Genomic DNA, 21,796 nt, shown 5'->3' on the forward strand with positions numbered 1-21,796 from the left:
AATTCCCACACTAATCAATTAAATTTTCTAAATCCTGCGTATTTAAGAATCTGTCTGTGGATGAGGAGAAGCAATGTTTTGCCACGCTCCAGTGGCAAAACTTCCATCCCGAGCAGGCAGCTGCTCCTGGAGGTGCTGCTGTACTGAATGACAAATCGATGGCCCCGCAGCCAGAATCGCTTGTGGCTTCTGAAAGCGCTGTGTGAGGGGCTGGATGGCATTGCGTGGCTCCGGAGAGACTCGGAATCGATAGACCAGGGTTCTTCCCCCTGCTCAGCTCTTCTGCCACATCCTGGGGTTGTGCTAGTGGAACCGATGGTGCTGCTGCTGTGTTTTTGTTGTTTGGTGCTTGCCATGAAAAGCGTGCTGGGCAGGGGAGCGCACGTGGCCGGGGTCTTGCGTTCATCCATTGCTGGGGGTTGTGTTACTGCCCCCTGCCCCCACACACGTGCTTGGCTTCGGGACTAAAATAGCAAGTGCAGGGAGCATCCCTTGCTGGATCTTGGGGCTGTGGATGTTCTGTGCCCTGAGGAGTTACGGCAGTGCTGGGGGTGCTGCCATGGCTCCTGTGCTTGAGGCTTGTGCTGCCTGGGAAGGGCTCTTTCTCACCTGTGTGTTGTATTTGTTGAGTGCATCGGTGCTTCTCCAGGCCTTTGCGTATTGAAGGTTATTGAAGAGTATTTAAAAATATTGATTCTGTGGCTGAATTCTCGTACAATTTCTTTTCTGCACCGCTGAGACTCCAAGCCCACCACACTCTGATACATGGAGCCGCCTGCAGGCCTTCCAGTGCCATCCAGGTGCCGGGGGCAGGTGCTTTGAGTTACCAGAAGCGAGCTTTGCAGTGCGGGACCCGGGGTGTGTGAGGGGTGCAGGCACACCCGTTGTAGCTGAGTGCACACAGCCGGTTGGGGTGCTGCCGTGTGGCTGCTCACAGGGCGCCGGGCAGGCGGTGCCGCGGCGCGGTTCCAAAAATTGCGCCTCGCTCGCGGAGCGGGCGCCGTTTGTGTTGCCTGGCGTTAGCAGTGCCGCCCTCACCACGCGTTCATCGGGCGGCCGCGCAACCCCAAGATAAGGACGGTTGCGGTGCCTCGCCGCGCGCCCGCGCTAAGGGACGGCCGAGCGCCGCCCAGGTCACGGCGAGGGGACGCGCGCGCCCGGCGCCCCCCGCGCGTCCCCGAGGCTCGGGGGCGCGCCCCGCGTGCCCGCGACCCCCCGAGCTCGCGCCCCGCCCCTCCCCGGCGCCGGTTGGAGCCGCGGCGGGGGCCGGTGAGGCGCTACCCAGCGTGCCCCGCGCCGGCGGGGAGCTGATTTGCATAGGGGGCGTGGTCTCCACAGGAGGGGTTGGACCGGCGGCGGGAGGCGCCCGTTAGCGCCGCCTGGCGGCCACCCGGCGGGGCTGCAGGCAGCGGGCACCCCGGGGAGCAGAGGTTTAAGGGAAGCCCGTGGCTGAGCCGTGCCCGTGCTCTGCTTGCAGGTGGTGCTCCTGGGCATCGACATCCTCTCCGCCCTGGTGTCGCGCCTGCAGGACCGCTTCAAGGCCCAGATCGGCACAGGTAAGGGGCCCGCACACAGGGTACGGGGGTGCAGGGCTGCGGAAATGCAGCTTGGAAAGAGGCTGAGCCTTTGTAACGGGGGGAAAAATAAAAATAATAAACTGGAGGAAATAATAAGCCAAGGGGCGTTGAGGTGGTTTCCTTCTGAGAGGTTGGGGTGTCGCTGTGCTCTTCCTGCAGTGCTGCCAAGTTTGCTCGACCGGCTGGGAGACTCCAAAGACTCGGTGAGGGAGCAGGACCAGACCTTGCTGCTGAAAATCATGGATCAAGCTGCTAACCCGCAGGTACGCCTGACAAACCTTCACAGCGTGCAAGTGAGCGACTGGCTGCTGAGCAAGGAGCTGCTCGAGACCTTATGGTTTCAATGCTCTGGTGCTCTGCGGGGTTGTTAATTCTTTCCAGCTTTTCCTTCTATCAGAAGGCTTCTTCCCCTGTGTTCCTGTCCAAAACTCATCTTCTGCTTCTGTAAAAGTATTCTAGCTAGCAGTGAGTTAGGGTGAGTTCAGCAAAGAATAAAGAATTGACACACCTAAAAATGGTTTCCCACCTGTCCTGTTCTGCTGGGATTGATGTAAAGCTTATGTATGAGCTCCAGGGGTGTTGTAGTGCGTGTCTGCTCTGTTTCCTTTTTCCCTGTTTCACCTTCTCTTGTCCTCCGCAGTACGTGTGGGATAGGATGCTAGGAGGATTCAAACACAAGAATTTCCGGACGAGAGAAGGGATCTGCCTCTGCCTTATCGCAACACTCAATGCGTAAGTGCAGCCCCCCGCAGACCCAAGCTGTGCACGCAGGCTTGCCCCAGGATTCATGCTAGTTTCCTTCTGTTCTTTGTTGCCAGATCTGGAGCTCAGAGCTTAACGCTGAGTAAGATAGTGCCACACATCTGTAACTTGCTTGGAGATCCCAACAGCCAGGTGAGCGTTTGGTGCGAGTTGCTTCTTAAAGGTGTGCTGATTATCCTCATCAGTAATTAGGGCTCTGGGTTCTGGCTGACAAGTTAGCTGACCACGCTGCCCTCGGTGAGTGCTGACTGGGAATCCTTTGGTTAATTTTGAATGGGTAAGGTTTGAAACATGTCTCCAACAACATCTAAATCGCATCAGAACTTCAGCAGAACAGAATTGGTCTGCAGGTGATGCGAACAGAACAAAAACCTGAGTGCAGGGGAAGCTGGGGGATCCCTCTGGGCCCAGTGCAGCATCTGAGCACCTTTTAGATATGAACCCCTCTGGGCAGGGAGGGCAAAATGGGACCAGTTTGACAGCCTAGCGCTGCCACGAGTTGTGTGAGGAGGTTGTGAGTAAGGGCTGGAAGCGAGCTAGGCTGGATGGGAGCCTTAAATCCACAGAACAAGTCAAAAAGACGTACTGGAAAAAAAAGAGCCTGTCACTTCCATCTGCTTTCTGGGGCAGGCACCTGGGGAAAGGGTTTGTGTTGGCCATATTTCCATGGCTGTTAGGGCCTCCACTTGCTAAATCATCTTGTGCCCGAGCTGGTCAGATACAAATCTCTTGCTGCGAGGGTGCCTTCTGAGCCGTGGGACATCTGAGGCTGCTGATGCTCGGTCAATGCTGCCCTCTCTTGGTGAAACGTGGTGCAGAGCGAGATCCATGGCAAGCGCAGTGTTTTTCCCTTTTGTTGGGGACATGAGAGGCTTCTGATTGCCATTTTCAGACGGAGTGTTTTTTTTAATTTATTTTTATCTAATTAAGAGCTTATGTAACACGGTGAGCAGCAGTTAGCTATCATGTAAATCCTGTTACACTTCTAGAGAAATAAAATTGAGCCCTGACGTTTTGCTACTGCTGTGGCAGCTTAAAGCCAGCGTGGTGGTAGGGGCAGCCTGCCTCACCCCCTGTGGGGTTCACCCCGTCCCCAAACAGACCTCTGAGAAGCTCGGCACAAACCTGCAACCCTTCGGGGCTGCCCTGGGAGGGCACTGGGGGCCAGCTCTTCCCGTGGGAGGCAGAGGGTAAGATATGCCCAGCAGTCAGTTTTGCAAATGAGTGTGGAAAACATGCAAAACGATTCAGCAGGGAATCTAGGCTGTGCTCCTTCCTGGTGCTGCTGAGCTACCTCGGCCAGCAGGTAAAGCACAGGGTGTGCAGCTATTAATGGCTTCATGCTGCTGCTTTGCTGTGCTGTTAGGGTGAATTTCATTTATCATCAGGTAAAGATTGGCCAGAGAGTCAGATGCTTTTGGTACTTTGACCCTTGTGGTATTTTTGCTTCCTCTGCTGGCAATATCCAGCCCAGGACCAGCTTTGTGCAGGAGCAGTGGGTCTGGGGGTTCTGACTGGGAAACTGCTCCGTTGGCAGCTCACCCAGGTGTTCATGTGGTGACTCAGGTGCCTGATGATCCCTCCTTCCATATTTTATCATCGGCACGGAAAGTTAGGTAAAATTAGCCCTCCTGATACTGCTAATGGAATACACTGATACTGCTAGGAGCAGAGGCTTTTGTGATCATGTGTATGGGGCAGCTGTTGTTGCTGGGAAATATGCAAATCTCTTTCTCCAAAGTAGGGCAGGGATTTATTTATTTAAATTATAAAGATGACTGATTTCTCTCCTATCCGATGTTCAGGTTCGAGATGCAGCAATAAACAGCCTTGTAGAGATCTACAGGCACGTCGGTGAACGTGTAAGGGCTGATCTCAGTAAAAAAGGATTACCCCAGTCTCGGTAAGTTGAGAAGATCCTTATGTTTTAACTATTTTTGTGTTTGTTTTTTTTAACCCCTCCTTTTTACAAGGCTTCATGTGCTGCATGATTGAACCATTTCTTGGGATCAGAGTTTTTCTTTCATCCTTACATGCACCTACCTGGGATTTTCGTTTAACGTGGATCCTGTACCTTTGTCTAAGTATCTCAAAATTATGGCCACGGCATCTCTTGAAAGCTAACCAGTTACCCGAGTTGAGATGTAACGTGGCGTTTGTCCTATCTCTCTAGAGAGGGCATTTAAAGTAGCCTGGGTGTATGTGACTTACAGGGTTGTCATCTGGAGAACCCTGTAGTCAGTGTCATCAGTTACAAGGCTTTATTAAAACAAACAAGGCAAACGTAAACAGGCTGGCTGTGTCTGCCACTAAATCATACTCAACGTTTTAGTCAGTGCTAGTTGACTTCTTGGGGACAGATGCTTAGTGTAGGGCTTGTGATCTTTGACAATGTGAAATCCAGGAACTTTTTTTTTGTTGTTTTGTTGTTTAAGCCTGTGTGTTTCTGAGACCTGATGTGTGAGGTGGTTGCATGGGAGCCTTTATTCACCTCGCCTGCAGCTTCCCCAGCTGCATCCTGGGCTGTGTGTGCAGCTGCCTGGGTGGCGATTTGTTTCTGTGCTTCTAGTTTTGCTGCCGTTCCCAGTGTGCAGGATCAAACATGGTTAGATGAGAGGATGGAGGAGATGGCAGTGTGTCAATGCACAAAAAGGCAGCAGGGAAAGAGGTGGTTTCAGAGGTGGGGTGTGATACTGTTGCCTCTTGTTTTCTAGTGAAAGCATCTGCTGCACCATGGCCTAAAGGGGAATGCTCTCTAGGAGGGAATAATGAGATGGGGTAAAGATCTGCTCTGTTGGGCCCATGACATGATTAGGAAAGAAATGTCATGGGCAAACAAGAACATTGTGCAAAGTTTGCATTTTTTTTCCTGTTGTATTTCTGCAACCAGTTAAAAATAGGCAAAGCAGTAATGAACTGGAAATGCATTTACAAGGAGACCTGCCATATCTTCAGTAGTGCAGGATTTCTGATCATATTTCTTTTGTCTGTATGGTATCACTGTTTTTTTTTCTTTATCAGGTATTGGACATTGTGATTTTTTTAAATAATTTTGAAACAACTGCCTTCCATATTGACATTTCTGACGGTGTTGAATGAAGCAAAATCTGTCCTGTAATATCTTAAATAAGAAAGTTCCTAAAAGTTAAATTCAATTACTGATTGTAGATTTATTTCTTTAACTTTCAAACAGGTTGAATGTAATTTTTACAAAATTCGACGAGGTCCAAAAGTCTGGAAACATGATCCAGAGTTCAGGGGGTGAGTAGAAGTGCCTGCATTCTTTTTGGTGCCTTCAGTTGGTGAGACTATGGATGGAAAAATAGTATTCTGCTAGGAAAAAACAAATATGGGGATCATTCAAAAATATACACACAGCTTGATTTGACATTTAGTTTGTCTGCTCTGTGCTCCTGGTAGTATTAAGGTGAATTTCAAGAACAGAAGGTATTGCTAACTCTCTTTTCCTGTTGACTTCAATTAGCAAAATACAACTTCTGTTTTCAAGTCCATGGGCATCTTTCTTTAAATTGATAGCAAAATAAATAGTAAATTAAGAGAAAAAGCCTTTTCAGTTTTAATGCCCTACAAAGCACAAGGTGTACATACTACTGTAGTGTCCTATTTAATATTCATACTGTTTAGGAATTGTATTTTTGCAATTTCTAAGTTTGTATGCTTTGTATGAGTATCACTGGTAACTAGAGTGAAAGCTCTTATAAGAACTTTCTTTTTGTACTTGTCCAAGCGCAGAATTTTGCTTGCTTTAAAAACAAGTGTCTTGTTACTGCTTTTCTTATATCATTCATTTTTAGAAATGTTTTTGAGATGCTTTCTGGTTCAAAGGAGGGAATTCATCTTTCTGCCAAGAGCTGAGTAGAGCAGAGGTGGAAAAATGCGGGTTCAGTGCTGCAGGTTCATTTTATTCATCAGGAATGAATAAAATGGACTTATTTGAAAATTAAGTTGTATTTTGGGTTATTCCAAAATGTCATATGATATTCCCTTCTACATCTGTAAGTGATGAAAACCTATAACAGGTTCCTCTGTGTTGGAATGGGTTAAAACTCCTCTGTGCTTTTGCATGATGTAGGAAAATACGGTCTGTACACGTAGATGGTGCTTAGAGTGGCCTCATCTGCTCACGAGTGCAGCTGAGGTGCAAATCTCCTTGTACTTTTTTTAAAGGAGAAAGTAAATATTTAATCCCTTAGCAAACACCTTGAGGTTTACAACCTCTAGATGTTTATTCTGAAATCCTAGGTCAAAGTGAAACAAGCCTGCTCTTGATCCAACTTACCTGCTGTCCACAGGCTAGGCTATGGTAGGAATTTTGTTTTGCTGGCAGTGGAATGGACTGGATTTTCAAAACAGGAAAAGTTCACGTGGTGTATCATACCGTGTAGCTTGCTGTTCTCTGTGTCTTGTGAGATGTGTTGCTACTTTGTCATTTTAAACAAATGACGTGCTGGGATGATGTCTGTGGGTGGGATTTCTGCTGGGTCTTTCCTCTGTGAGGAGGGGAAAAGTTTTGGGTGGTTATGGTGCCACTAGCTGAATTTAAGCAAAATTTATTCAGGGTTTTTCAAAGCCAAATGAAAGTGATTTTTGTAGAAAGTCAGGTATGTCACAACTGATTAGAAGAGTATTAATATGAAAGAGGTGAGATAATGTGTAAGAACTGAACTTCACTGAAGAGTGAAAAGCTAGAGTTAATTTGGATTTGCAACGCAAGTTCTAGCTCTGCAATTACTTTAGGATATGCAGGATCCTGAGCAGTACCAGAGCCGTCACTTGCTACTGGTTGGCTTCTGAGAGGTGGTTCTGGTCTCCAGACTGAATGTCCCAGCATATGTTATGACGTGATTCATAGCTGCTGGCAATCTTGAAAACATCAAAAGAAGCAAGATGGGACAATAGGGATGACCTTTCGTAGGCAGATGATTCTTGGTGTGCCATCTCTTTCCAAGAAAGCAGACCATATGTTTTAAAGCTCAGTCAAGGAAGGATTCCTTAAGAACATGACCTTTTTTTTTTTTTTTTTTCCCCCCCCAAAAAAAAAAACAAACAACCAAGAAAGTAAAGCATCTATGTGTATTAGATTTATTACTTTTAGGCTTTACTGAAAATTTAGTTTTCCTCTGCCACCATTCTGATGAATGTGACGTTTAAATCCCTTACATATGCACTGCTGAGGACCTTACACACCCTGTCTCATGCCCTTGACTCTACCAACAGTCTTTTTGTGCTTCCCAGCACAAATACTTTTGTCTTCCTCACTCTGCTTAACCCAACCTGATGTCTCACCATCCTTGCCTGTGCAGTGGCGGGATGCAGTCCCTGGTGTGTTAGCATTTCTTTTCTGTTGAAACTCCTGAGTGGGCACCAAAAAGTCGCAGAGGGAAAGAGGCGTTGGGGAGCGTGGAGGAGCACTGCAAGGTGCAGGAAGGATAGGCTCTCCTGTTGGTCTACCAGGATGCTCTCCATCTTTTGCCAAGGATGAAAAAATCGGTAGTTTATCTCTTTGAGGTTGTGTAAGCCAGTGATGAGGCTCATCTTCACCCATGGTCACAAGTTTGTTATGACCTAAAGGCAAGTCCTGTAGGGTTTCCTGTGTCCCTGATGCCTCCTGCAGCTTTTGAACAAAGGTGACATTTTCAGCATCTGTCACCAGGAAGAACGATAAATATTGCATGACCGAAGGATTAGCCTTTCTCAGGCAACAGCTGTCTCAGCATTGTTAGTCCTTTGCTTCTGGCAGAGCAGGGTATCGATTATGAGGATGCCTACCTGTTAGTGTTGGGAGCACTCCCTTTGGTTTGTAACTCCCAGGCCTTGCCTACAGCAGCAGCAAACACATGAGCACGCTGCTAGCCCTTGGTAAGTGACGTTACATGGCCTGGATGGGATCACTTCAGGCAATGTGGTAGATTTCCACCAGGTCTTAAAAACTCAGGTTAGTGCCTCTCTGCACCTACCTTGTTCTGTTTCCAGCTCTACACAGCCTGCGTTCGTGTCCCAGAGGTTTTGGGAAGCAGACAGGCAGATGTTTGTGCAGCCTGCAGCTCTGTAAGCACTCGTCAGCATTGCAGAAGATGCAGCAGCACCTGCTCACGCTGGATTTTCTGCCCTGGATGCTCCCTGCATGAATAAAAGCAGTTTGTTACTGAGCCCTGGCCCAGGACAGCTGGAGTGTGCTAATTACAGCAGGGTTTGAAAATGGTTGGCAGAGCTGGCTTCTCGCACAACATAGCCTTACTGGGAAGGTGAGAATCCTTTCTGAAAGGGTAAAGCGTGCCAAAATATCTGGTCAAAGAAGAATTTGGGTTAAGATTGATCCTTTAGATTTCAGGTTACTGCTTGGGATGAGATTTCTGGACTGCTCCCTCTGGTGAGTGGGATCGATGCTAGTGCTGCTGGTCACTGAAGATTCAAATAAAAAAAAAAAAAAAAGCAACTGCAGCAGCATTGTTTGTATATCAGGAGTAATTTGAAGATTAGTAAAGTTCCTGTAAGTTGCTAAAGACTTCTTTTAACTGATGCTTTCTATGACACATACACAGGTGAACATTTTATTCAGCTTACAAGTGAAAGTCCTTTAAAGAACAGGATGTATTCTGATCCCATCTGTAAAACAAATGAATCAGCTCTAATCAGGCTGCGAGCTTTGTCAAGAACCACAGCTAGGAATTATTTCCTTATATTTCCTTTTGTCTACCGTGGTCCATTAGTGTTGCTTTGGCTTTATCTTGATGGCTGATTTTTTTGGCTAGGTTTTGTGTTCACTGTTGGATAACAGAAGAATCGAGCGAGCGGTGGGGTGGGGGAGGTTTGCATTGTGCGAGGTGTTTCGTGAGGAGGGAGGGAGGTTTTGGTATGCTGAAGTATGCTGCTTGTTGCTAGGCTACCAGCAGACCTGGTGTCTGGAATATGAAGTTAAAATCCACATTGGGTTTCTCGATGATTCGTGGTGCATCTCTGTTTTGTTATCGGGCCTGTAATTAGTCAGCCTCTTGAAGCAAAAATTATAGTTTTTCCCCCCTTCAGGCTTTCAGCAAGCTAATTATTTTTTGTATAACTGCTTTTGCTAATTATGCAGATGCCTTTTTCCCCTGGGACAAATACGTTTTCAGCATGAAAGAGCCAATAATTGCCAGCAAGTCAGCTGCTGTCTTCGCATGGCATTGCGTGATGATCTTTAATTGGATGTGATACGGGGAGAGGCTAGTGGACATAAACAGGCTTTCATTTACTCCAGGAAATTCATGCTGCACAGGCTTCCTCGCCCTCGTGTCTGGAAGGACCTGAGCATAAAGCATGCAATTTTTTTTCCATGGGTTTGAATTGTCTTGAGTCTACCAGGAGCCAGGAGAACTTTGTATTCAAGATTAGGGACGTGCTAAGTGATCTGCTGAGAGATACAGATGGATAGGAAATGATCCAAACCAGAGCTATTAATAACCACACTGCTTTGGTGCGTTTTTCATGCTCTTGATCATTATGGTATCATAATACCATGTGTTAACGTGAGACATTTGCATGTATGTGTTTATTTTACGTGATGTGATTTCTGTGAGGCCCTTCGACACAGGTGTGTGCAGGGACCCTGCAGTGATGTGCCAGTAACGTGGGACCTGTCAGTATGAAGGGGACCGAACTGCCTTTTCTACACAGAATTTTGCATTTGCTCAGGAGAGCAAGACTTAAAAACAGTGGAGGTGGTAGTGGGCTTGGGCTGCAAGGAAATGAAACAGGAGATGTAACGCCAGCAGTCTGGAGCTGAGATCTCCCCCCATGTATGCTTACACACAGTAAGGCGAGAGGAGGATGCAGCTTTAGTTGTTGCCTGGTTTTGTTAGATTTCTAGGAGTAAGCAGATTAAAACGATGCTTAAATAGCAGAAATGATGATTCCAGTTGCTGAAAGCCTGAGAAGAAGGAACAGAGTTATTCCTGGACAGAACCACTTCTGTATTTGAGGTGCTGTTAATCTAAGATAAGTAACGCTACTTGTTGGGTCGATTCTCTTTTGGTTTAAGAGAAATTTGACAGCTCAGAGGCAATTAGCTGAAAATTACCTATTCTAGATTCCCATGTCACGCTAGTAATAAAGCTAGTCACTGGGTGTCACTTTGCTATTTATTTTAAGGAGAAAAATAACCAAGTGCTGCCATGTGCCTGTGGGTGGGACATTGTTTGTCAACACACATCCCAGCACCAGAATTAGAGTGGAAGGAGGGGTGAGTTTCTGTGATATCACAGAGAGGTTTTGAACTGACAAACACCATGCTGTGCTTCTTGCATTCATGCCTCGTTGTGCAATTTAATTTTCCATTATGGCTTGTTCTCTATTTTGTTTTCAAGTTGAAATAGAAAATGAAATAGGAAATTAAATTGACTCAGCATTCCCTTGCTATAAAAAAAGCAAGGAAAGACCCTTTTATCCCCACAGGGGATGAGAAAGTAATAATGTCTATGATTCAAAAATCAGTGCTACCAGCAGACTGCACATCCTTGTGGAAGATATAAATGGGCAAGAGCAGCTCGATTTCCTTCCTATTACACAAATTTGTAAATAAGCACATTGCCGCACTCTGGATTTAAAATCCTTAAATTTAAAGGGGAGTGATGTGAGCAAACAGGCAGGGGAGGACAAATGGTGCTCAGCTGAGTGCTGAACAGGCTTTTATTTTGGAGGAGAGGTGGCAATCATCTGCTAGGTCACACAGAGAAGTCATTTAGGAGGGTGGAGAGTTTGCTGGTGGTTAAGTTACGGAGAGCCATGTACTGTAGGGCTGCTTTCGGAGCACAGTGCTCTTCCTCAGCATCTCAGGAGCACTGCAGATAATGACTACAGGGAAAGGTAGGTGCTAATGAACATGCCACGGGGGTGGGTGGGTTTATTTGTTAGCATCCGAATATTTGCATGTTAAATTTCTTTTTAATATTGTGAAGAGACTGAAGCAATCTTGCAGTAGAAGTGAAACTAAGAGCCTGTAAGCATCTGTGGCACGGTGACATCGAGTTCAGCTGAAGCTTCTGTAAAATATGATAAATGATCTGTTTGACAGGGGTAAAGGAAGAGTATGTCTATGTAAGGACGCAGGACGTGCCATGAGAGGGGTGAAGGGCAGGTATTTTCAGACGTTGTCGCTGGTTTGTGCTGTTTGGTCAGTAAAGCTTTTATTTCTGAAGTGGTTCTTTTTGCAGTATCAGTTGGGAAGTTTATTTAAATTGGATGTAACTCCCTTTGAGGTAACACTGAATTGTAGTTCCAACAATGTGCTGAATGGGGATACCACTGACTTTTTTCTAGTTTTGTATTAACTACATTTTTGTAACAGAAAAGGCTACCTGTGCAAGTCAGAGGGGCAGGGGGGAACGAGGTGAATGGAAATTGAAAGGCAGAGGAGCTCTGCATCTATTTACCCGTGAAGAATTAATTTATGGGATGGAAGTATGTTTTGGGTTTATTTTGGGTACATTGTAAGCCTGTGCCTTTCATCTTAGCTGTTAGAGGAATTGATTTCTGTTAGCCGTCTTTGCAGAAGCTGTCTTTTTTTTCTGCATTTTCTCCATTCAGTGTGTGTGTTGTCTGTCCTGCTGAAATACCTGGTGTGCTGTGGATAGAGCAGGTGAATTGAGCAAGTTTGAGATTGCTAGCATCTGAGCTGCATGGATGTTGGGTTTGTGTTGTTTACCCTCTCAAGATGAGTTAATTGGCAGCTCTTGTACTGGATTTAGGAGGTGGAAATCACCTGGGTAAATTGAATACCATGGGATTGATATTGCGTGAGCCTACTTGCTGTTTTTACACCCAGCTCTTTAGTCTTCAGATCCTGTCGTAATATTGTGATCTGCCAACACTATTGCAAGGCAATCAGTACGCAGATTTTTGAGAGGAGGCAGGGGGATGCATTTATGTGGTGTTAATTCTGAACAGTGGATTAATGCCTCCCACCTCTGAACCAAAACACAAAAACCTGTATTGGTCAGTTCTTAATCTCATCAGTGAACTACATTGCCTGTCACTGGGCCACGTTACTGTCTATAGCTGAGATACCTTCTTCCTTCTGTCTCCTCCTGTGCAGGTGACAAGAGAGCAATTCAGAACATCTTTTTTTTTTTTCCTAAAATTGAAATTGTGTGTTGAAGAATTAATGTACATACCAGATTTTTTTTTAAAGAAAATAAGCACGTATTTGTTAATGAAGCACAATGATGTCCTCATGCTGGAAACTTCTCAGCTTTGAAGGATTAGCTGTTGTCATGAAGAGCCTGGGGTCACAGTCCAGCTGGTCTTATCTGGGAAGGGAAGTGTCTGGTTGGAAGTATCTGACCTCCAGGTTGCCATTGGTTGTTGGAGCTGTGATAATAGTTGATAATGTCAGAGGAAAAGTAAGTACAGGAGTTGTTAGGGCTATTATTGTCGCCTGGACTGAATCCAGAGTGCTTTTTGTGTTGACCTACCTCATGCATTGGGAATAAGCTACTGGCTTTTCCATTGACACATGTATTATTCTGTGGATGCAATGTGTTTTTAGGTAAAGGCTGAATGTGAGTAAGCTCAGTGGAGCTCTCACCTTGAGGATGGCACCTTCTTCAGACAATAGGATTCTTTTGCAAGGAAGCAGTGGACCAGTTACTTTGGTTGCATGTCTATCACTGTCATAACCCTTGGCGATTTTATATGGATACAGAAGCACTCTTTTGGCAAAACTTTGGTGTAACCAAACAGAACCACTTCACCATTGCATTTCATGGCATTTCTAACATCCCTGCAAGAAGCATAGGCTGAAGGATCGGCCAGCTAAATGATGAGATTCTGCTGTTTAGAGTGGAACTCATGAACAAAAGATGAGCATGCACAATTCCATTAATACTAACACAAGGTAAAAGCATAAATAACCTGCACGTTTGGAGATGAACTTCTTTATGCAGGGCCTAGTCTCTTTCCCATTGGTGTAAATACCATGTGGATCAGCCAGACCTCAGCAGTTGTTTTAAAGGCCACATCAAACTTGGAACACATTGCAAGGTCAAACCTGCAGTCCGGTGTCTGTAACAAAACTTAGAATGAGTTACAGGTAATACCATACCATTCCCATGGAAACTGCAGTAACATCTGGTAGAGCTATGCAGATGATCACAAAGCACTGTGTGCTTTTTTTCTCCATCTTCTTTTGTATCTTTCTGTGTCACATTGATTTAATCTTTAAAACAAAACCTCAAATCTGCAGCTATTGCTCTGAAAATCTCTGGACCAGTCTCCTAGGATCTTTTAAGCCACTGGCCCAGCTAGCACTCCCTAGCACTTTTGCCAGAGAGAGCTAGGTAGGGGTCAAGGCTGGATCAGTATCAACTCCAGTGACATTTTCAGGTAAAAGGGCTAACTCTAAATCTCATGTTTCTGATCTGTTAGTTTTTACATGTATTACTCAGAAGTCAGTAAGATTGTTCATACACGTGTCTACACCTCGATCATTTTGAGTGCAGCAATGATGTCTTTGTCTGTCAATGAAGTCTTTCAATTCTCAGAGAGTCAGGAGTATAAATTACTCAAGTACCACATATAAAGGTTGATGTGCTAGGGGCAAGCTGGTATGAATGAGAAGCATCCCATGGTCATGTGCTCTGGATTTGTGAAGCTTCTTGGGCTTGTGTTTATGTATTTTATACCCTTTGGCTTCAGCACTTGCTGGGGAAGCACACTAAAGTACTTCACTGAGCAGAAGCAGTGGTATCACATTTTCCTCTGCTAGGGCAAGAATTACAGAACTGTTCTTGATGGAGGAAACTTTGCCTGAGGCTTACAGATAGCTTAGAATCACAGAATATCCTGAGTTGGAAGAGGCCCACAAGGATCATCAAGTCCATCTCCTGGTTCCGTACAGGACCACCCCAAAATCAAACCATGTGTCTGAGAGCATTGTCCAAATGCTTCTTGCACTTGGTGCTGTGACCACCGCCCTGGGGAGCCTGTCCCAGTGCCCGACCACCCTCTGGGTGCAGAACCTTTCCCTAACCCCCAGCCTGACCCTCCCCTGTCCCAGCTCCATGCCGTGCCCTTACTTAGCATACCTTAGGCCCTGCATCGAAGTCATTTATGAAAACATTGAAGAGAACTGGCCTTAACATGGAGTCCTGTGGGAACCTCTCTAGTGACTGGCTGCCAGGCTGATGTAACCCCATTTGCTGTAACCCTTTGAGCCTGACCACTCAGCCAAGTGTTCACCCGTTGTGTTATGTTTTTGCCTGTCTGTTTGCTGGACATTTTGTCCAGAATGATATTGTGAGAACGGTATCAAAAGCTTTGCTGAAATGCAGAAAGGCTACAACTACTGGCTTCCCTTGGCCAACGAGTCTCCCCAAACAGCAGCTGATGGTGGAGGTTGTCCTACCTATCTCCTCCTTACGTGCTGGTTCTGTGGCCAAGCCTGGGAACTGGGTGCTTGAAAGTAGTCTCCTGATACTTCTTGTAAGCTGTTTTTTTTATGTAGGATCACTGTCCCTCTTAGAGCTAAATTGCTGGCCTTAATGAGCAGTCTTAGCAATGACCAAAGACTGCTCGGGGGAGATGAAATTTCTCACACCTTTTGTGTGGCTTTGAATTCCTGTGCTGCTGCTCCCATTTATTTGATGAGATTTGTTTTCAGGCTGAGCATGGCATAAGTTGAACAAGTGAACTGAGTTTGGCTGCTGTAATCATCAGCTTCTGATGGGGAAAGCATTCATCCCCAGGTAACTGGTGAACCTACAGGGCAGGCTTTTAGCAGCAATAAGAGCATGAGACGCATCCCTGCATGACGAAAAGCATCCTGCCCTCGCAGAACAGGGTTTGTGTAGCGTACCCACAGCAGCTGCAGTTCCCAGAACCATGAGATCTTATTCAAGTGTGCTCCAGTGTCTAGACTAAAGAGCACAACATTGTTTTTAAAGAACCTAGGAGCCGATGCTTTTGCAGGCTTAAAGGTAGCCTTACGTGGAGTCTCATTTTCCATATTCAAGCAAGTGATCTTATCCTGGACCAGACTGATTATGCTGTCAAGTTCATTTCTGAGAGAAAGCCATACTGATACAGATGGTGTGCCCGGTTTTAACATACAGCTGTACAACAAGTAACTGCAGTTACAGCCCTGGGAGTCAGGGGCATAAAGAGGAGCTTTCTGCTAAACACAGGAGCGGACAAGTGCTGATTTGTTACTCCAGCATGAAGTACAGTTAATGCCTTGTGCGTACTTGGCTCTGGTCTACCATTATGCTGCCCTCCTCCTTCATTATGTTTGGCTGGAGTATGTTGTTTGCTGCTCCGATACAGTGATGTGAAATAGAGCAAGACCAAACTGTAAGAAGCGTCCTATTTTTTGTAGTATTAAGACAGCAAATGCTGTATAATGACTGGGTTTCTTTTGCTTGCTGAAGGAATTAATTCTGCCCTGCTTGCTCTGTCAAAGGAATCCTTTTGTTGCATTGTGAGAAGCGGTTTGAATCTTTTATTTGTTTATTCCCCCAAAGCCCAAGACTACAGACAGCCCTGAATAATCCTTGCTTGGTTTACAGCGTACGTGTAGCCTGCAGGGAGCTCGCTGCAGCCAAAGCTCTGAGGAAAAAATGCTGATGACATTTTCATTGCAGTTGGCTTCTGAGTGGAGCCAGGTGAATCTTGGTGCACACAATGGGCTGTAGAGTAAGAGATAAACATCTTCATTCACTGTGCAGCATCACTCGAAGTGCTTGTCTTAAGAGTGGCAAAATAGCAGCTGGATTTCCAGACCAGCTCCTTTTTCTTCAGAGCTCTAACAAATGCTGTTAGATGCTTGCCATGGAAGTGTCTCGTATAGCTGCAGGTATTAATGCTTGTGTCCACTGAATATGAAATATTCCAGGATTTCTCTGGAATAGCAATTTGTCAGTGCTGGACACTTATGTGCAGACATGGGAAAGACAAATTCACACTTTTTCTTGACTCCAGATCTGCTCTCTTTGACATTAACAGATCTATCTAGTGACTTTAATGAACAGGGTGCTCTGTAAAGTGCTGTTTGACTGTGTTGTAGTAGCCTTGTGTGGATGTTTTAGGCAACGTTGCTTTAAGTCTTTCAGGGGGAAGAAGAGTAGCACTTTTATGTATGAAATAATGTCAACACCATTTCTCCTAATGTCTTCTTTCTGTGACTGGCCGTGGCTCTTGCAGAGTTGCTGCTGCCCCCTCTGCCCCCCACCATTCCTCATGGGTGCGGTGTGGGTAGGGGAAAGGTGTGCCCGTCTTCCCAAGAAATGATGCACGTCTTCTACATATACACCTATCTCTCCTGAGTAACGGCGCTCCAATCTAGTGGAGCTCTGGCTCATAATGAGACCTGACACTTCTAATTAGGCCTGCTTTATGAAGAAGGGGTCTAACTTTGTTCTTGATGATTTGATTTCTCCCACTGCACCCCCACCCTAATTATTACTTGCGAACATGAGAGAGCAGGGGCGGTCCTGGAGCCAGCGCTGGAGAGGCAGGGGCTGGGCATGCTTCTCTCCCTCTGTAGCTCTGCCAGTGCATTTCAGCTCTGATTTATACTCCTGCTGTTTGAGCTTTGCGCTGGGCAGGAGCTGAATCTGCAGAGATTTCTTATCACACGAGCTTTTATGATGCAGAGAGACAATCACGCTCCTTTTCACTTGAGACTTAAATAAGACCTGATCCTGAGCTTCCACAGGCAAAATGTTTATGCACCAGCTCCCTGAAACTTATTCTCTAGTCCCTCACCCCCTTAAGCCTCATACTTGTCCCTAGTGCTTTCCTCAAATGTGTGGTTTTCGTGACGTGCTGGCCCTTGCCTCGCTATGCTAGGCATCCTGCAAGAATCTGGGTCTGGGTTGGTTCTTGTTTATGCATATACAGCGTGCTCCTTGCATACTGCTCCCTTCCATCCTGCTCCCTGAAGCCTATTTATTATTATTATGTGTTCAGCTTTGTCCCTGTTTCTGTCCAAGCTATTTCTTGTTTCTGGGAGTGTCACATAAGCAGCCCTGTGCGTGCTGTTGATGGAGCACGTGGGTAGGACATAGCTGCACTAAATCCTGCAGAAGAGATCAAGGCGAACATGGAGCCTTTATTTTATTTTATGCAAGTTGCAGTAGCTTGTGTACTGCAGGGCTGGGAGGGGACAGCCTTATGCTTGTTTTCTCCATGATCTGATAGGGTTTTTTGGTATTGTGGATGGTGACGCACCGGAGCAGATTGTGTAGAGAATCTCAGTCCTTGGAGATTTTGAAGGTTTGGCTGGATGAGGCCTTCAGCAACCTGGTACAGCTCTGAGCAGGAGTTGGACCACCCGACCTCCAGAGTCCCCTTTCAACCTAAATCACTCTCTGATTTTGTTTTTCATTCAGTAGGAGACAGTAGTTAGATATCTAAGATCTCCGAGTTAATCGGATGTTTCTGACTCGGCACTTTTATGGCAGTGTGTGTTAGTAAGCTGGAGACAAAGATTGCTGGTGTCATTTGATACCGTGCATTCACCTCTTACCGAGCACTGCAGCTTATCCAAAGTGATACCAGAGCTAGAGGCAGAAAAAGAAAAATGTGACCTCCACTAACAGCACAGCTCGGTGTCAGCATAAAACACCTGCAAGCCATGACAGAGGCACCTCCGAAAATGGCAGCGTGTATCTTTTATTGCCGATTAGCCTCTGCTGAGCTGATGTTACCCGAGAGCTGATGAGAATGCTTCATTCTGGTTTTATTGATCTGCCATCAGCGTGGCTGTTGAGTTACACATGGGAGTATTTCAATAAAGAGTTAAGATGCAGATTATGCTTTGAGTTTAATATGAAAAACCTAAAGCTTGATATTTAAACATCGGATATATTCTAATTATTTATCAGCGGATCTGCTTGCTACATATTAATGGCTGAATCTGCATTTCGTTCCGTTTAATCTTCTTGCCATACTTCAAAATACCCTTTTTAAGTCTTCTGAACCTTTATTTTTAATTGTAGGCTTCTTTGGGTTGCTGAGCTCTGTGTTCCAGTTTCCCATGTAGGAAAGCTACACATTTCTGGACTCATTTTTTGACCCTTTTCTGTCATGTTTATGAAAGGAAGCTAAGTAAACCAGGTTTAAATATAATCTTTGTGCCCAAAGCAGGGGGGAACCTCCCCAGACAAACCCACCCATGTTCCAGGCAGCAATTATCGGTGGCTCTTTGTGTGAATGGGAGGGGGCTTCCTGGGGCTGGCAGGGATTAGTAGGATCCTGGGCTTTAATGTTAAACAAAAATAAAACGAAAACTACTAGAAAACAGGAAGGAATGGAAGTTCTTTGGGAAATACCCAATGTTCTATGTTCTGTCTTCACGGGGTCTGTCTTGTCAGTGAAAACTTCAATTTAGTCTCCTATGTAAATGGAGGGTGTGTGATAGTAGGCTCCCACGAATCTTTGCATGGGAAAGAAGGCATGACAAAAAGGTATAAAAAGGAGGCTAATTTCTTGGACTCTTGATTTTTTATTAATGCTGGTATGTGAAGGTGGAGTTAAAATTCATGCTTGCCGATTAAAACACCTGAACTTACTTGTTTTCAAACTCGGGAGCGAAGGGAATCTAAATATAGTTGTGCATCACGTGCAGTGCTTCACATGTGCTCGCTCCTCTGTTTGCTCACCCGTCTGTAAGGAAAGGCAAGCACAGATGGCTGCTAAAAGGAACCAGATGATTTGCCAGTATGGTGGTGTGCTTGAAGGAGTCAGACTTGGATGGGCTCGAGACTGCTTTGATGTCACTGCTTTTAGTTCTCTGTTTAAATTCCTCATTTATGTTCCTTTTTTCAAATTTTTTATTTTGCGGAGGGACTTATTTATGGGTTTTTCCATTCTAGCAGTGTGTTGCTTGACCTTTTGGTCAGCCTTGTTAAGCAGCCGTTCCTGTTTGTGGAGCCGAAACGAGAACAGGGCATGCATGGAGAAGTTCAAGTGTGGGACTTTGCGAGAGACGATTATAGATTCCTCCCGCTGTAGTGCCAGAAGGGAAAGGTCTTCGCATCCATTAACACCCCCTTTCCTTCAAAGTAAATGATGCCAAGGAGAGAGACCGTCACCAAAGGGGCAGCATGAGCATGGTTTCATATTTTTGGGAACTGGGAACATATTTTATGGGAACTGGAGGGCTGTTCCTTCAAGCTTCGTCCTCCCATTGCCCCTTGCTCTACTCCATTGATCCATTGTGTACAGAAGCCCAAAGTCCTTCTGTTAGCAATGGGTGGTCTTATGGGAACTGCCTGCTGTGCCTTAAGGTGCTTTGAGTTCTTGAAGTGTTTCAGGCAGGCTGAAGGCTTCTGGGCTGGGTCCATCCTCTTGCTCCTTGGAAGGAGGATCACTGCATCTCGCTGCTGCAATGATGTGAACCACTGCCAGCCATTGTGTAACTGAGCTGCTCGGCTTCAGTCTGGGCTAAATAATGGTTGCTGCTGCTTGGAAATGAAGTGCTGTGGAATTGAGGTGAGTTATTCAGGTGGCTCAAGTGACCTGAGTGATTTACTCGTGAGCCACAGGTGAACCAGGCTCATCCTGCTCTCATGTCCTGGGCGAGCCCCCAAACCTCTGCTCTGTGAAGAGACCAGTAGCTGGAAAAGCAGTGGGCCATGTACGAGTCATTATCCACAGACCAAATCTCGTGCTTCTGGGGTACCTGCAGGCTCCCAGGGCATTCATGCTCGTGCTTCCCAAAGGAGCAAGGTGATCCAGTGGGGCCCCCAAACCGTAACTGGCACTCTGGTTCTCCAGAGATGCCAAAGGTCTGTTGGAGAGCAGAATTTGGTTTTGGGGACTGGAAATGACACTCTCCCACAACTTTTATTCCTTTTCCTTCTAGTTTTGGCTGCTTCTGGAAGCAGTGTCCTGTTAGCTGCTGGCTTGTCCCGTGCTTGGTTTTGGTAACAGCTGCTGACAGAAGGCAGTGCCCTGCGAGCATCCCACTATTTGCAGCTAAGGCAGCAGCCGTCCATGGTGCATGCTAAAAGTTACTGAATTGGCTGGAGAAAAGTTTCTGGGGCTTTCTTCTGCCTGCTGACATTTTCTGAGCTGCTGCTAGCGATATGCTCTTCTGTTTTCCTCCAGTCTGTGTCTTTACAGACTGCAGTCAGTTGTTTATGCAAATTTATTTTAATGCTAGTTCTTCATCCCGAGCCTTTGGATAGTCTAAGCAATGCCTGGAAACAGCTGCTAATAATAAAAACTTGCTAATTTGGTACTCAGCTCTGCCTCCACTTTCACACCTCCTCCGTGCCATTACCAGTTCCGTACCTGATAGTGTTTGAGTGATGCAGGCTGAGTGCTACTGGCTGTGCCAACCCATAGTAAGCCTGCCTGTCGGGGGGATTGTTAACACTTGGCTGCCTGCAGCACAGCACTGACACGGGCACTCCTTCCGCTCTGATCCGTGGAAATGGAAAGCAAATGCAAAACAGTCTGGGATCCCCACTGCTGATCCTAAGCAGTATCATGACTTATAATAAAAATGCCTATTGTGGAACGAATGATACACAAGGACTGTTACTTTCCTCGTTAGATTTCTGCTGTCTAAAACATATTTCATTTTAAGCAACTTATTCTCCCAACTTCATATACTCCTTATTGATATGTGTAAAAGGAGCAGTCATGTTCCAAAAGGCTTTTCATATGAACTTTTAAATATTAATGCTAGAAAGAAGACCCAAGCCAGTTCAGTCTCAGTGCATCATTGCTGTAATGTTCATTCCTCTGCCACAGGCTTGACCCTGTATCTGAAATTAAATGTGTTTAAAATCAAATACTTTCAGTTCTCTGACATCTCTCATCCTCTTTTGCTCTCTACTCCCAAGAATGTGAATTCTAGGTACATCTGGAGGCCTTGGGGTGCATGTGATGCAGAGTGCTTTTAGTAACACTGAACCTAGGCCTTTTTGTTGTACTGAGTGTTGTGTAGTTGGATGAGAACCTGCAGGAGCTCACTGGATGAGAAGAAAATAATCAGTTTACCTTCTTGCGAAGCAGAAAGGATACTCTTCTCTACCTATTCTGCTCCAAGTCATGCATTTTTCTCCTGGGTAAGAATGTGAAGTGAGGAGGAGGTGACAAAAAAAAAACATCTAAAAATAGGGATTCAGTAGAAAAGGGGCTATAGGAAATGAAGCAAACCTGAGGAAGCAGCCTCCTCCTGTCTTTGTTTTCAGTAGGTGCTTGAAGGAGCTTTTCTTCCCTCCGGTCTCCCCTGTCCTCCCTGTGGCCTGATAGCTGCAGATATTTAGCTCGGGGTGACGATCGTTACAGTGAACAGCTCCATCCTGGAACCCGGTATGGAGCTGCCAAGGTAGAAGTGCCTCAGAGTTCAGCCTGGCTTATTTATTTTAATTTGATGAATAACTTTAAAGAACCCTGGATAAGATTAAAGCAATCTATTAATTTTTATTGGCAGTCCTAATTAATTAGGA

The 21,796-nt window shown here is 45.7% G+C and overlaps 1 protein-coding gene across 3 annotated transcripts in view; it reads left to right on the forward strand.

Moving 5' to 3' along the window:
• Positions 1-21,796, forward strand: part of CLASP1 (cytoplasmic linker associated protein 1) — a 148,603-nt gene that overhangs the window by 21,975 nt on the left and 104,832 nt on the right. For all 3 annotated transcript variants that reach the window (XM_084523008.1, XM_084523009.1, XM_084523010.1), the window contains exons 3-8: positions 1,478-1,556; positions 1,737-1,840; positions 2,218-2,309; positions 2,396-2,471; positions 4,145-4,242; positions 5,533-5,600. In XM_084523008.1, coding sequence (XP_084379134.1) covers positions 1,478-1,556; positions 1,737-1,840; positions 2,218-2,309; positions 2,396-2,471; positions 4,145-4,242; positions 5,533-5,600 — 517 coding nt within the window. The remainder of the gene's footprint in view (positions 1-1,477; positions 1,557-1,736; positions 1,841-2,217; positions 2,310-2,395; positions 2,472-4,144; positions 4,243-5,532; positions 5,601-21,796) is intronic.

Source organism: Aythya ferina (genome assembly GCF_964211825.1).
Source record: "Aythya ferina genome assembly, chromosome: 6".
NCBI classification, from domain to species: Eukaryota; Metazoa; Chordata; class Aves; order Anseriformes; family Anatidae; genus Aythya; species Aythya ferina.